Raw genomic sequence first — 17,257 nt, forward strand, 5'->3', positions numbered from 1 at the left:
AGCACTTAGGTACACATCTGTAATTTATATTTATGTCTGTCTCCCCCTCTAGACTGTAAGCTCATTGGGGGCAGAGAATGTGTCTGTTTATTGCCATATTGTACTCTCCCAAGAGTTTGGTACAGTTCTCTGCACACAGTAAGTGCTTAACAAATAGACTTGAGTGAGTGAGTGAGTGAATGAATGAATGAATGAATGAATAAATGAATGGGGAGGCCTCTTTAAGGACAGACTGCTCACAAAGCATGCCAGGTATCCCATCCCACCTTCAACCAAATAAGTCTACATACCCTTAGGGGGTTGCCTCATTCATGGGCTGCATGTGTGAGGAGAGGGAGGGAAATGCTACAGTTTCTTTCTCAACTTAGGTAAGAAAGATCAAGCTCAACTTGTGGGTAGCTCAACCCACAAGCTTCATTACTTCAACTCCAATTTACTCACTGTACCTCGGTCTCATCTGTCTCACTGTCAAACATCTTCTCTCTGGCCTGGTGCTCCCTCACCCTTCATATACATCAGACTCCCACTCTCCCCATTTTCAAAGCCCTATTAAGATCACATCTCCTTCAAGAAGAGGCCTTTCTTCACTAAGGCCTCATTTCCCATACTCCCTCTCCTTTCTGTTTCCATCTATAAACTTGGATCTCTACCCTTTAAGCACCACCTTCAGCCTCACAGCATTTAGGTACATATCCATTCAATCATTCAATAGCATTTATTGAGCGCCTACTATGTGCAGAGCACTGTACTAGGCGCTTGGAATGTACAATTCAGTAACAGATAGAGACGATCCCTGCTCATCAATGGGCTTACCATCTAATCAGGAGAGATAGACAAAAACAAGACAACAATCACAATAAATAGAATCAAGGGGATGTACACCTCATTAACAAAATAAATAGGGTAATAAAATAAATAGGGTAATAAAAATATATACGAATGAGCACAGTGCTGAAGGGAGGGGAAAGGAGGGGGGAGGAGCAGTGGGAAAGGGGGGAAAGGGGGCTTAGCTGAGGGGAGGTGAATGGGGGGCAGAGAGGGAGCAGAGGGAAAAGGGGAAGCTCAGTCTGGGAAGGCCTCTTGGAGGAGGTGAGCTCTCAGTAGTATCCATAAGTTCATGTCTGTCTCCTCCTATAGACTGTGAGCATCTTGTGAACAGGAAACAGGTCTACCAACTCTGTTGTATTGTACTCTCCCAAGCACTTAGTATTCAGTACTCTGTACACAGTAGACACCCAGTAAATATCACTTGTTGATTGATTGATCAATGTATTGAATTGGGCTTAATATTCCCCTTTGCTGAGAAACACTGTGGCCCAGTAGATAGAGCATGGGTATAGGAGGCTGTAGGACCTGGGTTCTAACCCTAGCTCTGCTATATGACTGCTCTGTGACCTTGGGCAAGTCACTTAAATTATTTGTTCCTGAGTTACCTCATCTGTCAAATGGGGATTAAAACCATGGGCCCCCTGTGGGACATGGACTGTGTCCATTAAGATGAGCTCTTATCTAGTCCAACACTTAACATATTGCCTGACACATATGCTTAAGAAAAACCATAAAATAATTAGGGGAGAGAAGAGTACATGGGAATACAATACTAGTGTTTGATGATATATATATATATATATATATATTCATCTTAATTTCTCTTCTCCCTTTCTTCCCTCTCTGTCTTTTACCAGCTCTCTCCTGCTTTAGCTCCTTCAGCTTTATCCTGGAAGTCCCATCCACTCTCAGCCTACCTTTCCTTCTCACATTCCCTGTGTGTCCCTACTTCCATCCTTCTAACAGCTCCAAACTTTTACCCAGTTCCAGCATCTCTTGCTGTGGCTTTTATATCTGCACTTGGACAAGACCACTCAGCTGGCTGGGCTGGAATACATAATAGATATGAACAAGTGGCCCTACCTGTTTTTTTCTTGCAGGAACATTACCAAAACACTCATTCCACGATGATGCATATTTTTTACTCTGTTTTGACTTATGTTTTGTTAGGAACTGAGCAAATGTTTGTGCAGAAAAGCAAATTTGTTTGCTATATCAGGAAAAATAACTGGTTTGTGCACATATGGTCTCTGACTTAGTATTCATCTTCTCTGCCCTCATCTTCATCTTCCCTCCCAAACCCGGTCCTCTCCCAGACTTCCCTATCACCGTGGATGGCACAACCATCCTTCCCGTCTCTCAGACCCGCAATCTCGATGTCATCCTTGACTCGTCTCTCTCGTTCACCCCACACATCCTATCCGTTACCAAGACCTGCCGGTTTCACCTTTACAATATCGCCAAGATCCGCCCTTTCCTCTCCACCCAAACGGCTACCTTACTGCTACGGGCTCTCGTTATATCCCGGCTAGACTACTGTGTCAGCCTTCTCTCTGATCTCCCTTCCTCCTCTCTCGCACTGCTCCAGTCTATTCTTCACTCCGCTGCCCGGCTCATCTTCCTGCAGAAACGATCTGGGCATGTCACTCCCCTTCTTAAACAACTCCAGTGGTTGCCTATCAACCTCCACTCCAAACAAAAACTCCTCACTCTAGGCTTCAAGGCTCTCCATCACCTTGCCCCTTCCTACCTCTCCTCCCTTCCCTCTTTCTACTGCCCACCCCGCACGCTCCGCTCCTCTGCTGCCCACCTCCTCACCATTCCTTGGTCTCACCTATCCCACCATCGACCCCTGGGCCACGTCCTCCCATGGTCCTGGAACGCCCTCCCTCCTCACCTCCGCCAAACTGATTCTCTTCCCCTCTTCAAAACCCTACTTAAAACTCACCTCCTCCAAGAGGCCTTCCCAGACTGAGCTCCCCTTCTCCCTCTACTCCCTCTACCACCCCCCCTTCACCTCTCCGCAGCTTAACCCTCTTTTCCCCCATTTCCCTCTGCTCCTCCCCTTCTCCCTTCCCATCCCCTCAGCACTGTACTCATCCGCTCGACTGTATATATTTTCATTACCCTATTTATTTTGTTAATGAAATGTACATTGCCTTGATTCTATTTAGTTGCCATTGTTTTTACGAGATGTTCTTTCCCTTGACTCTATTTATAGCCATTGTTCTTGTCTGTCTGTCTCCCCCGATTAGACTGTAAGCCCGTCAAATGGCAGGGACTGTCTCTATCTGTTGCCGACTTGTTCATTCCAAGTGCTTAGTACAGTGCTCTGCACATAGTAAGCGCTCAATAAATACTATTGAATGAATGAATGAATTACCAGATGAGTTTTCTGTAATGTATTTTGTAATATTCCAATTCCTGCATTAGAGGAAAGAGGGTGTATTATATTCTATACCACTCCCTGTTGGTTGCTTGACAAAACATCACGGGACTCATATGCTATGAGTATTTATACTTTAAAAGACAAACACCACCTTACATGTCACAAAGTGAAAGTAAACTGAGGAAGTAGATACACTACGGTAAAGAATTCTGGACAAATTATTAAATTTACCTAGTGTTTTAGAGCACAGTACATCGAATCCTAGCTCTGCCACTGGCCTGCTGTGGGACCTCTCCACCCTAGCTGAGCAGAAGGACCAGTAACTGTCATCTCCCCTCTATGCCATGCAACACCCATGCTGCTGACATGGTCAGGGCAGTCCAGGCCATGGGGATTCATTCTACAATCTGAGTGTCCTCTTTGTCCCAATCACCAAACAACCATGTGGCCTTCCCAGAAAGCAGCACTGGCTCTCTGCTGCACCATAAAGGGAACTCCATCCCGTCCCATTTTCCATGACCCTGGAAGGAAAAAGAATAGCCCCACAGTATGAGGCCTTCATAAAGCTTCAGAAAGCCTGATGTCTGCTGTGGTGGTCATTGTGAATATTACTGAGCCTTGGACTCTGAGCCACCAGGAGCCTTAAAGTCTTCTCTGCTAGCCACAGCTCCCTACAATTTTTTTAATTTATTTTCTGTATGTGTCCTTATTTTCTTGTTGCATTAGTGTTTTATTGTTTCATTACTCCTTATGTGTCTGCTTCCAGTCTACTCACCGCACAAATACACATACATTTATGTTCTTAGAGTTTGAACCTTTTCTGGGGCAGGAACCCTGATGCTAATTCCCATCTGTGTATTCTTTTCCAGTGCTTAGTACAAGGGCTCCGCACACAGTAAGTTTTCAATAAATATTATTACACTAGTGCTATCACTACTACTATTATTACTAATAATAATACTAATAACTAGTACCTTGGGCAAGTCACTTCAACTCTCTGAGCATCAGTCTCCTTATCTGTAAAAAGGGGATAAGATCCCCAGTCACCCCACCCCACCCAACTTTGATTGTGAACCCTACCTGAGAGAAAGACTGTGCCTGCTCTTATTTTCTATCTACCCAAATGTTTAGCACAGTGTCTTGGCTCAGTAGAAGCATTTAATAAACACAACAGTTATTACTCCTCTATCCATACATCATCTCAAAGGAGTACCAAAGTACCAAAATTCCCTCAGATAAATTTCACCTCTATTTATAAAATTATATTGCCGATGGAAAAAGTTTAATTTTACCAATATCATTTGAGATTTTGGTGTCTGTCTCCCCCCTTCTAGACTGTGAGTCCACTGTGGTCAGGGATTGTCTCTATTTCTTGCTGAATTGTACTTCCCAAGTGCTTAGTACAGTGGTCTCCACAAGTAAGCTCTCAATAAATGCGATTGAATGAATAAATGAATCTTCTTTGTAACATCAATAGTTTTCTACGTCTCACCTTTACACTTTCTGTGCTTAATAGATAGGCCTCTTTCCCTGTGTTTTCAGGGTATTTGTCCTGGTCAACTGAAATGGGGAGTTGAGTAATTATTTTACGAATTTGACAGCAAAATATTTCTTCGGGTTTACACTCTTCAGATAGTTTGTTAATTCTCCACTTGACTTCATCTGTGTAACTGCAGCCTCTGTTGAAACTACCAGTATACATGTGAGATGTTAGTAATTTAGAAAAATACCTGCAAATGGATAGCAAATTCAGTGTGGCTCAGTGGAAAGAGCCCGGGCCTGGGAGCCAGAGGTCATGAGTTCTAATCCCGACTCTGCCACTTGTCTGCTGTGTGACCTTGGGCAAGTCACTTCACTGTGCCTCAGTTCCCTCATCTGTAAAATGGGATTGAGACTGTGAGCCCCACGTGGGACAACCTGATTACCTTGTATCTACCCCAGTGCTTAGAACAGTGCTTGGCAAATAGTAAGTGCTAAACAAACACCAACATTATTATTATTATTATTATTAAGGGTTCCAGAAAGTACTAGTAGTAATAAGACTAGCAGGAGGAGGAGGAGGAAGCAGAGGAGTTGGAGGAAGAGAAGAAGGAAAAGAAATTGTTATCTTATATTAAAAATTAGCATATTGAAATGGAAATAACTAGTGACTTCATACCAAAATGAAACTCCCAAAGTGCAAATGTTCTTTGATGTTTGGAAAGGTCACATTGGTCAGTATTTTAGCAATAAAGCAGAGAATATAGATGGCACAATCCCTGAGTTTTCTGACCATTCTCTGCTTGAAGAAAAACAGCAACTGCACTGTGTAAAACTGCTCAGATGAGGTGGATCCCCATGGCTTATAGAAAGATCAGAAAATCTGCCTACATATCAAGTAAAAGAAAGGAGGAGAAAAGAAAAAAAAAAACATTCATGACAACTTTGCTCTTCACATAAGGTTCCCTTAGCTTTCATTTGCAAAAGAAAACAAGTTGGAAATCTGCGGATAAATGTCAAATACCAATCAGAGATCACAGGTTTTGAGTAATTTAGAAATCAATTTCAATTTTTTTGTTTGTTTTGATTTTAAGTCACTGAAATGAAAATAAACCAGAGCTCCTCGAAGCTATTCTCGAAATGAAATTGAACATGTGTACTCAAAAAGGACCAATATAAATAACATAAGTATACTTTACTACTGATTACACTCAAAGAAGTGTCATCACAAAGCTGAAGGCATTGCATAAATATCAGCAGATGCAAATCAGATCATTACTTTTATTAAGGCATCAAGAGGAATCTGATGCTCTCACATTCTTTAGAAATGGAATGGTTTTATGAGAATGAATGGAAAAGATTGATTCCTTAGTTCAAAAATGAGTAGGCTGAAAGGGGACATGATTAAAAGGTGTAAAATCATGAGAGGTGAGGACAGGACAAGCATGGAACTACTGTATGCCAAATCTCCTAAAGTCAAGAAAAATCCTTTGAATCCTAAATGGTAGGAAATTTTAAATTTCCTTCACATAACATATGATAAACATTTAGAATCAGTTATCACAAAACTTTGCAAAGGTCCAAAATGTCAGTTGGTTTAAGAGGAATATGAATACCTTCAGGTATAAGAGATCAGTAATATACTGCAAGAGGTAAAATTGGGGAGGCTGAGAAGAGCAATAGGAATTTAGGTGGTATATCCACAACAATTTTTTGTATGTCATTTGTAAAGAGCTTACTACATGCCAGGCACTGTTCTAAGCACTGGGGTCAATACAAGTAATTGGATTGGACATAGTCCATGTCCCACATGACACTCATCGTCTTAAGCCCCATTCTATGAATGAGATAACTGAGGCATAGAGAAGTGAAGAGACTTGCCCAAGGTTACACAGCAGACAACTGGTGGCGCAGGTCCATCAGTTAGATCTTAGAACCCAGGTCCTTCTGACTCCCAAGCCCATGCTCTATCCACTTGGTCATGCTGCTTCTCCTGAAAGTCTAATGCTTGTCAAGGAACGCAGTCTTCACGCTCTTCCTGTGAGCATCCTTTTGCCATTGTTGGAGCGAGAATATGACCCAGCTGGATCACTGGCTGTTACCGGAAGGGCAGTGCTTTTGATCTACAGTATTACACTCTTCTCTCCAATACCCAACTCCCTCCATGGTAACAAGGCACTTTGCAAGAGGAATGGTGATCTGCACTCAATCTGTTTAATTTGTCAAACACTAAATTAATCCTTATCATTCCACATGATAACACATATGCAGAGTAACTTAACAGATGTCTTGTTGGAGAGATTTAATTCTTACTTCCTCCTTTAGAGCAAACTCACTAGCAAGTGACCTTTAGAAAATAATTAACTAAATGAAGGTACATATTTCTGCTCAATCTTCTCAGGTGAAATCCTCTGTGTATGCTAGTTCCAGCCATCTTCTTGCTCACATACCTTTTCTGGTTGATTTGATTAACGTCCTAGTATTCAATCACTCAATTCGTCAATAGTATGTTCCTACAAGGTGCAAAGCAATGTATTAAGTACTTAGGAAAGTACAAAAATAAAATTGATAGTAATATAATTATATGTTCCAAGCCCTGTCCTAAACACTGGGATAGCTACAAGATAATCAGGCTGGACACAGTTCCTAGCCCACATGGGGCTCACCATCTAAGTAGGAGGGAATAGCATTCAATCCCCATTTTACAGATGAGCTAACAGAGGCTCGGAGAAGTTTAGTGAATTGCCCAAGGTCAAACAGCACCAAAGGGAGAAGACATAAGAACTGTAATTGCTAAGGTGGTGCAAAAGTTCTGAGATGCTAAGAGGGAGGATATGATGATAAATCAGGTAAACCTTTTTGGAATAGGTGGGGATTCAGAAACATTGTGAAGCTGGGGATAGCTCTGACCTCATATATTTGAAGTAAGAGGGTTTCCCAGGCAGGAGGAATGGTGTGATCCAGGACTCTGAAGTGGAAGAGTCAAAAACAAAGTATAGTGAAAAGTTGTGCTTGAGAAGAAACAAGTGTGGACCTGGCGTGAAGTAGAAGAAAGTAGCTAAGTAAGAAGAGAACCGCTGGGTGACTCAGTGCCTACATTAGGGAGTTTCTTTTGGATGAAAAGAGGGATAGGTAGCCCTCTTAGGTTTTTGAGGAGATGGGAGAAGTGTCCAGAATGTTGCTTATGAAAAATGATCTGAGAATATAGACTGAAGAGGGGAAAGATTGGAGACAGGGAAACTAGTAAGGAGGCTGATATAATAGTCAAGTTGGGATAAGATGAGAATACAGATAAAAGGATGGCCATTTGGAAGTAAACCTGAGTTATCATTATTATTATTCAGTGCCGTCGAGTAGTTTCTGATTCATAGCGACTGCATGGATATACTTTCTCAGAACGTCCTGTCCTCCGCCATAATCTGCAATCTTTCTAATGGTTCTTCTGTTATCATTATGGTCTCTATCCATCTAGCTGCTGGTCTGCCTCTTCCATCTTTTCCCTGGACTTTTTCTAGCATTAGTGTCTTCTCCAGAGAATCAGTCCTCCTGATTATGAGTCCAAAATATGCTAATCTAAGTTGAGTCATTTGGCCTTTCACAGACCACTTTCAGATCCATACATTGTCACTGGAATCACCATAAAGTTGACAATTTGTATTTTTGTGGCAATTGTTAAATTGTAACCTGAGTACCTGTCCAGTTTCTTGTTTGAAAGCCAGAAGCCAGCAAGGGTTTTGGTGCTGAAAGATTCTTGACATTATTCCACAACTGCAGGCTGTTGTGCCAGTGGGTTACAACTGAAATGAGCCTGTGCTTGTTTTACATCTGAGTAGGTTTGCATCTGATCATATCATGTCAGACAAGTTTCATCACCCTTGGGATTTAGTGGGCACCCACTGTTTCTATTTAGCTGGCCCTTCCAGTAAAAAACAAACAAACAAAAAGCACTGTTAATGGGGCTTGTGATGAGTACCTCAATTATAAGGCTTTTTAAAGACTGAAAGTTGATACCAATGCAGCTGGACATAAAAACAGGAAAGTTGGCACCCATGAAAAGGCTGCTGGGAGAGAGCAATAACTTTAGTTCATGCTGAGGACTTAAACATAAACTCAAGCCAAAGGTACTTTCATCATCCTGAAGAGCAGGACTGTCTGCGGTGTCAAGGCAATACCTTTGGGCATATGATTTAATGTATATTAAATACTCAGGCTCTTCAAAAAATATCATCAGCTCTTGCAAAATTCTCACAAAAGAATAAGATGAGTCATACTGAAGCAGAGACTTACCATAAAACTTTAAAGATGCATGCCACCAATCCTGTCTACATCCTTTAGACTGGATGGGAGACTCTCTGGCAGTTCAAACTGTTTGCCCCTTCTCAAGCTCTTAATGACTGTTAACCACAAATGCCTTCTTTTGCTCCTTAATAATAATAATAACTGTGGTATTCATTAAGGGCTTACTATATACTAGGTACTGTTCTAAGCACTGGGGTAGGTACAAGATAATCAGGTTGGAAACAGTCCCACTAGGACTCACTTCAATAATTTCCATTTTATGAATGAGGGAATTGAAACATAAAGAAGTTAAGTGACTTGCCCAAGTCACATAGCAGACAAATAGCACAGCTGGGATTAGAACCCAGGTCTTTCTGACTCCCAGGACTATGCTCTAGCCACTAGGCAACACCACTTCTCTTTTTCAAACCCTGAGTTGGAAAATGTTTTCTCAGAATATGGATTCAGCGGTTCACTTCGGCCTGTGGAGTAGAGTCTGCTCTGATTACCCATGAGCAATGAACAGAGGATTGTTCCAATCATTTCCTCAATTCAGTACATGTCGCTATATTGTACTCTCCCAAGCGCTTAGTACAGTGCTCTGCACACAGTGAATACTCAAAAAATATGATTGGTTGATTAATTGATTGATTTCGAGAGGTGGCATGCAGGCTAATATAGAAGGCAGAACAAAGATCCATAGCATGAAGGGAGTAAAAATAACTCTGCCACCACTATCAAACTATGTAATGCTCATGCTGATAACTTCTGAAAAATAAAAGTAAGTGTTGAATGAACCCCTAAAGGAAGTATGCACATGCACGTGTGGTATGGATGAATGTGGTGTATATAAAGGTTCAAAGCAGAGGAGACATTTTCAACATTTGCATTTGAATCTGTGGCTTGCACTTGGATCTGTACCCTTTAAGCCTTGATAGTCACCCCACCCTCAGGCCCAAAGCAATTACATATATGTCCTCCGCAATTTCTTTATTCATATTTATGTCTTTCTACCCCGCTAAGACTATAAAGTCCTTGTGGGCAGGGAATACATCTTTATTGAACTTATATCACTTAGTACAGTGCTCTGCGCATAGTGATCGCTCCAAAAAAAATAATTACACTGATGGATTGATTAATGAAACCCAAATTAACTTTGTCCTGGTTTATTAAATGGCATTTTACTCAATGTAAAGCTTCAATATTACAAGACACAAGTATTTCATTATAACTTGATGAGCAGATTGAATGAGCTAGTGGTTTTTGCAGAGAAAGAGTTAGTATGAAAATCATCTACTTTGCTAACTGTTCTGTTAAGTTTAAATCAAACAAAGGGATTCCTTTTGCACTGTCCTTTCAACTCTTGGATGGGGAGGAAGATGAGAAGCAGTGTGGCCAAGTGGATAGAACACAAGCTTGAGACTCAGAAGGATCTGGGTTCTAAATCCGGATCTGCTACCTGTCTGCTTTGTGACCTTAGACAAATCACTTAACTTCTTTGTGCCTCAGTTTTCTCATCTGTAAAATGGGGATTAAGACTGTGAGTCCCATGTGGGACAATGACTGTGTCCAATCTCCTTACTTTTTATCTACCCTAGTGCTTAGTATAGTGACTGCTGTATAGTAAGGGCTTAACAAATACCACAAAAAAAAAATTGTCTGACCACACAAGTCCAGGTATTCAGTGTGATAAATTATGGGCATTTTGCAAACTGTTTTTATTGTGGTAACATACAGCTATGTTGATCATGTATCCCATTTGTTTCTGGAAGAATTTAATACAGATCTAGCCACAGCACATGAGTACTCCAGAAAAGGATGAGTGAGAGACTTAGCATTCAAAGATTTCAACTGATGTATTTGTACTTCCTGTTATTGCCTTCCTACTGGCTTCACTATATGAAAATCATTTTTGTCCCTCTTCCCTATTAAGTGCAATTTCCTTGAAGGTAGGAAACATATTTCTCACTATTGTACTACTCTCCTGAGCACCTTAGCATACTACTCAGTGAATCTCACTGACTGACTGAAGATAGTTCCTCCCACTTTTTTTGGTATTTTTTGAGCAGTTACTATGTTCCAGGCACTGTACTAAAGTGCTGAAATCAAATCCCACTAGAAAACAAATACTGTATTTACAATAAGTAATTTATTAACTACAGCAATAGAGGGGAGCAGAGGACCGAATTGTACATTCCAAGCACTTAGTACAGTCCTTTGCACATAGTAAGCGCTTAATAAATACTATTGAATGATCAGGCAAACTGAATGACAATTAATACAAAGTGAGGGTGGTAATAATAATAATGATAATGACGGCATTTGTTAAGCCCTTACTATGTGCAAGGCACTGTTCTAAGTGCTGGGGAGGATACAAGGTGATCAGATTGTTCCACATGGGGCTCACAGTCTTAATGCCCATTTTACAGTTGAGGTAACTGAGGTACAGAGAAGTGAAGTGACTTGCCCAAAGTCACACAGCTGACAAATGGCAGAGCTGGGATTTGAACCCATGACCTTTGGCTCTCCAGCCCGTGTTCTTTCCACTGAGCCATATGCGTGGTAACAATTGGCCCCAGTTTTGCAACTGGGCAAGCTGAATTGGGAGGGGAAAACATGGGCATCAGTCGTCTCAGACTTTATGTATCTTAGAGCTGGAAAGTAATACTGCAGGAAAGTAATACTGGTACTTATGGGACTAGTTAAGTGCTTACTATATGCCAGGCACTGTGCTAAGCACTGGGATAGATGCAAGATAATCAGGATGGAGACAGGCCCTCGTACACATGGGGCTCATAGTCTAAGTAGGACAGAATAGGTTTTAATCCTCATTTTACAGATGAGGAAACTGAGGCACAGAGAAGTTAAGTGACTCACCCAAGGTCTTACAACAGGCAAGTGGCAGAGTGGGATTGAAACCCAGGTTCTCTGTCTCCTAGGCCTGTATGCTTGTCAGTAGGCTACACTGCTTGTCTTACATGGAACATGAGCTAGTAAGAACTCCATAGTCTTTTATTCTTGGGCAATTGCAGCTTCCTCCAAATTACAGATCAGCTGGGCAGCACTGCCTGTCACAATGCCATGATAGGTGCAGAATAATAATGATAATAATAATGTTATTTGCTAAGTCTTATTCTGTGTTAAGCACCGTTCTGAAGTGCTATAAAAAGCCAATGAAAGCATGAGTGACTTGGAAAGTGCAACCAGGGATTTGGATAAGTACTCTAAGGCCAGGGTTATAAAGGATAAATAGCTGCTGCTCTCCATTGTAGCCACAACTTCACCCTCACCCAATCTCACTGTGAGTGCTTAGGGCAAGACCAGAAACATTTTATTTCATGGCCGTTCAACTGTACCAGACCTCAAAGTTTCCACAACTTCAAAAGCAGTTCAACTGCAATTTTATGGCAGAGCAGAAACTGCTTAACTGAATCTGGCCTGGGTGCGCACTGCTCCCTTGCCCAAGTTTACAGCCTTTGACAGATGGACTTTCAAGTCATTCTGACAGCTTTTCCCACTGAATGATCCATCAGCCCCTACTCTCCACATCGCAATCTCAGTCTTCATCTTAGTCCAGAAAGTGGATGGGCTTTATACTACAAATAAAAATGAATTTTAGTGCCCTGGTTCTCCTTCCTTTTCCTCTCTCCCCCGGAGAACCTGTGTAACTCTTAGTGTCAAGTGAACTCTACTTCTGAGCAATAAAAGCACTTCGAAATGATGTCTTGCCTCCTGTCACTGCCGCTAAATTTACAATAGTTGTATAGCATTCACCAGTGGAAGAAAGAATCTTTTTATCCATTTTGTTTCTCTCAAATGACGTTGTTAAGGACTATGTCAAGGCATATGGCATGATAATTGCCCAGCTGCAGGTACATTCCCAGTAGTGCTAATCGGCCAGTGAAGAAGGGGCATAACGTAAAACAAAATCAGTCCACAATGCTCAGCATGATTAACTCTTAACCACCATGAGGGTCAACTAGAGTTCAAGGGGAGTAGTGTTCCTCCGGATAAAAAATGTGTTCTAAAGTGAGAAGAGAAACTGTCCATCGTTAAGGTGTCATATGACATTTTATGTGGCTTGGTAGTTAAGAACTGGAGAAAGTCAAGGGAAGAAGGGAAAATAGTCTTACAAAATGGAGGTGGTTGATGTACCTGCATGGAGAGTTTAATGTACAAAACCTTGAACTTAGCATTTCTGAAAATACCTGCCATCAGCCAACCCATCATTCCCATTTACAATCAAAATAGCATAAAACACCAAGAGAAGCTGCTACTCATGTAGAAGTCCCCCTTTCCTTTGTAAGATATCTCGAGCTCTTTCCTTACCTAAAAGACCCTGATGCCTGGGGAAAATGTTGCATTTGTTTCTTGGGATCTGTCAGTGGTTGTAAAAGTGACCCACTCCAACACAGACACTTCGTAGAAGGTTGCATTTATGATTTTGGAACTTCTGTCATCTCCTGTCACGTCAATTCCACTTTACCAAATTACTGATTTTGCTAGCAGCCATTGGATTAAAAGGAGAGAAAGGCACCCAGAGAAGCGATTGTCATCCCTTGAATGGTAAAATTTCATAATTATATGTCACAGTGGCAGAAGTACAAGGGTAAATTAATAGGACTGGATTGGGATCACTCAAGCTGTTTGAGGCACCCCACGCTATCATTCCGCATACGAGACAATAATAGACCTCACAGTATCTTGTAACTAGGGCTCTGACTCCACAGTGCTCTTGTCAGGGTCAGGGTTTCCTTTCTTTCCTTTCTTTTCTTTGTTTTCTAAGTTGGAGATTTTGCCCAGTTGGTTCTCATTAAGCGATGCTGCTAAAAGGCACTGCCTAAAATGAGTCATTTCATGATTTAGAAGAGAAATTCAAGAAGAGAAAGAGAAGCAACCTGCTTAGTTGCCACTAAGTCATCGAGTCCTATTAGTTTAATGTTAATTCTTTTGGGATCATTGGGGAAATTTGCAAAATTTAGACTATTCTTATGAATGTGCTATTCTCTTCAAGCACTAAGTGAAAAGAGCATGCTAAAACATTACTCTTTTAAAACTGGCAGGGAACGTTTCTACCAACTCTGTTATACTGTACCCTTCCAAGTGCTTAGAACAGTGCTCTATATGCAGTAAGCACTCAGTAAGTACAAATGATTGACTGATTGATTGTTCCATTCAAAGGACATGCCATTTATTAACACTCCTCATTAAAGACTGCCTAGAATGCAGACCTAAATCAGAAATGATCAGAAAAATTCCCTCTCTCATCACCACCCTCATCGTCATCTTGTTCACTTGCTTAAGTGTTTCACTGGGCTTTTAGGGAATGAGAGCTGGAGGCTGATAAAAGCAATTCATTTTTCTATCTTAAGGAACAGGAATTGATTAAAGACAGTGGTTCATTGTTATAAATAATATAAGGAGCAGCATGGCCTTGTGGAAAGTGCGTGGGCCTGGGAGTCAGAGGACCAGCATTCTAATCCTGGCTCTGCCACTTACCTCCTATGTGATCTTGGGCAAGTTATTTAACTTATTTGAATCACAGTTCCCTCATCTGTCAAATGGGAATTCAATACCCTTTCTCCCTCTTAACTACTTAGAATGTGAGTCTCACACAGGACCTGATGATCTTGTATCTATCTGAGCACTTAGTAGAGTGCTTGGCACATAGTAAGCACTTAAATGCCACAATTATCAATATTTTCAGATTATCTTCTGTGTACAAACCACCACACTGGATGTTTGGGAGCACACAGTAAAAGTAGAAGAGCCTGTGTTCAGGGCAGAATTACAGTGTTTTATTTTTAAATGATATTTGTTAAGCACTTATTACATGCCAGACCCTGTACTAAGTGATGGGGTAGATACAAGATCATCAGGTTCAACACAGTGCAGTCCCTCATGAGGCTCACAGTCTTAATCTCCATTTTACAGATGAGGTAATTGAGGCACAGAAAATGAAGTAATTTGGCTAAAGTCACACAAAGTGGCAGAGTTGGGTTGCATTAAACATAATGTCTGCATTATGCAGAGTCCAGAAATCCATGTTCACTCTGGGGTGGGAATGAAGCCCATAAATGGATTCTAATTCTGGCCTGAGTCCTGCAAATTACATGACAGTTTGGAATTCTAGGTTCAACCTGGGTCACTGTCAGTATCATCAACATTATTTATTGAGTGCTTACTTGAGGGAAAACCAGAGGTAGAGGAAACTAAGTGTTTCATAAGATAAGAAGATATAGCCTCTTAGTGGGTTAAAAAAAAAAGGAGCAAGAAGAGAAGAAGCTGGATAAGGAAGAGAGGAAAGAAGAATTGCTTTTATCAGCCTACAGCTCTCATTTCTTCTAAAATCTCATGGGGACACCTAGGCATATACAGTGGCATGCACATAGTAAGCGCTCAATAACTACAAATGAATGAATATGATGCTAAACTCAGGCTCTTGAATTGGTAACACTGATAAAATGGGTACATTCATGTGTAACTATGAACAACCATTTAGAGTAGTGACATGAAATAGAAGCACTTACTACTGGATCTAGGTGAATTTAGAATGAGGTAGATGTTACCTTTCCTAACTGCTATTGGGTTTTTATTTATTCATTCATTCATCCATTCATTCAATTGTATTTATTGAGTGCTTACTGTGTGCACAGCCCTGTAATGAGCACTTGGAAAGTACAAATCAGCAATAAAGAGAGACAATCCCTGCCCACAGCATGCTGGCAAACTATAACCTATGAGGAGTCTCTGAGAACTAACTACACTTTTCACTTCCTCTTCTTTCCTTTCCCTCAGCTGGAGGGATAGAAGGATCTATTCTGTGGAAAATAGTATCAATAAATTTCTGGAAAAGATTATAAAGCTACAGGGCAATAAATAAAGTGATTACAACAATTTGATAATCACTTTTTGAAGTGCTTTGAGTTCCTTAGAGAACTGGCACGAATTACAAAATATCTTCTCTAGTAAAGTTCTTCTTTATTCATTTCTGTGAGCTTCAGTCTATAAAATATGACTTGCAAAATAATTGCTTATTCACATGGTGCTGATATGAAATCTGCCAAAAATTTTAACAAAAGAGAAGCAAAACATAAAACAGCAAAATACTACCCTAAAATAGTAAATCCTGATCAGTTCTAATTATTCGAGAGATAAGAACCAGGTGAGTTAAAATTTTTTAGTGAGTACCCCACATTTCAGTTTCTGAAGAAATAGTAAACAACAATGGTACGGGATATGAGTAAGAGTAAACTATTAAAGGAAAAGCAATTCTCCTAGAAATTCATTGTGGAAGATAAGTTGGGATAAATGTAAGAATCTGCATTATTTTCAAAGAGGTTCACCTTTTAGTAAAGACAAAAATCATATGCTCTCATTAATATGACACCCTAATACAAAAACAAGATTCACCACAATTCCTCAAGCATTCAAAGTGGGCCTCAGCCATCACCAGCACAAAAATAAAAAAGCCTATAATTTCTAGAATGCTGTTACTTCTCCAAAGCAGTTTCATATCAATGATCTCATTTTATTCTCACAAAATCCCTGTGAGGTAGGAAGAGCCAGGTATTGCCACATTAGGTCTTTCAGTCCAAAATACAAATTTCTTGTAGCCCTGGGACAGCCCTACTCATTTCTGGGGTGACGGCTTAGATTTTTCTCTCAGCAGAGTCACTTCCAGTTTTGGGTGGTATTCCTGAAGAACCGTACTTTGTCCAATCTTGTCTTGGCTGTTGTTAAGGGCAACATGGGGAATCAAGTCACAGGGCACGGAGACGTGTGAAACGGGTGTCCATGGCTACAGCCTCAGGGCTGTAGATAATTATGTTTGTTGTATGGCTATGGCTCCATTGAATGGGCAACCAACACCTTCCCTATTTTTCAGGCTTTTCACAGCATTGGATGTCAATGCTTGTTTGAAATTTTTGTGTGCATTTATATGATGGGACCAAGCACTAACAATAAAAATATCACTGGTTATTTACTTACTTTTCTGTCCTCTACTTCTACACAGGTGTTGAAATCTGCTCTACTATCCTGAGTGAGGAGAAAAAAGACAAAAAAAAAAAAGAGAGAAATACCACTGGTCAGAGGCACCATCAGGGAGACATAGAGCTGTTTTGGTGAAAGGCAAACATAAAGAAGGTATTATGTTTCTGAAAGTTCTCTCTCAACTTATTATTAAAGCTCATTTAAGCCTTCGATAAGTTTCAGGTAAGCTTTACCTTCAAAATTACACTCCTGACCTAGCAAGGGATTAAGCAACTTTAATAAGTTGTT

The 17,257-nt window shown here is 40.7% G+C and overlaps 1 protein-coding gene across 2 annotated transcripts in view; it reads right to left on the reverse strand.

The window, feature by feature from the left end:
- RBFOX1 (RNA binding fox-1 homolog 1) overlaps window positions 1–17,257 on the reverse strand; it is a 1,878,609-nt gene that overhangs the window by 1,149,812 nt on the left and 711,540 nt on the right. Inside the window, exon 2 of one of the 2 annotated variants that reach the window (XM_029058005.2) lies at window positions 16,967–17,014. The exons of the other annotated variant lie outside the window; for it this stretch is intronic. Coding sequence (XP_028913838.1) covers window positions 16,967–17,014 — 48 coding nt within the window. The remainder of the gene's footprint in view (window positions 1–16,966; window positions 17,015–17,257) is intronic. 2 annotated transcript variants of the gene reach the window in all.

This window comes from Ornithorhynchus anatinus, chromosome 2, assembly GCF_004115215.2.
Source record: "Ornithorhynchus anatinus isolate Pmale09 chromosome 2, mOrnAna1.pri.v4, whole genome shotgun sequence".
Lineage (NCBI taxonomy): Eukaryota > Metazoa > Chordata > Mammalia > Monotremata > Ornithorhynchidae > Ornithorhynchus > Ornithorhynchus anatinus.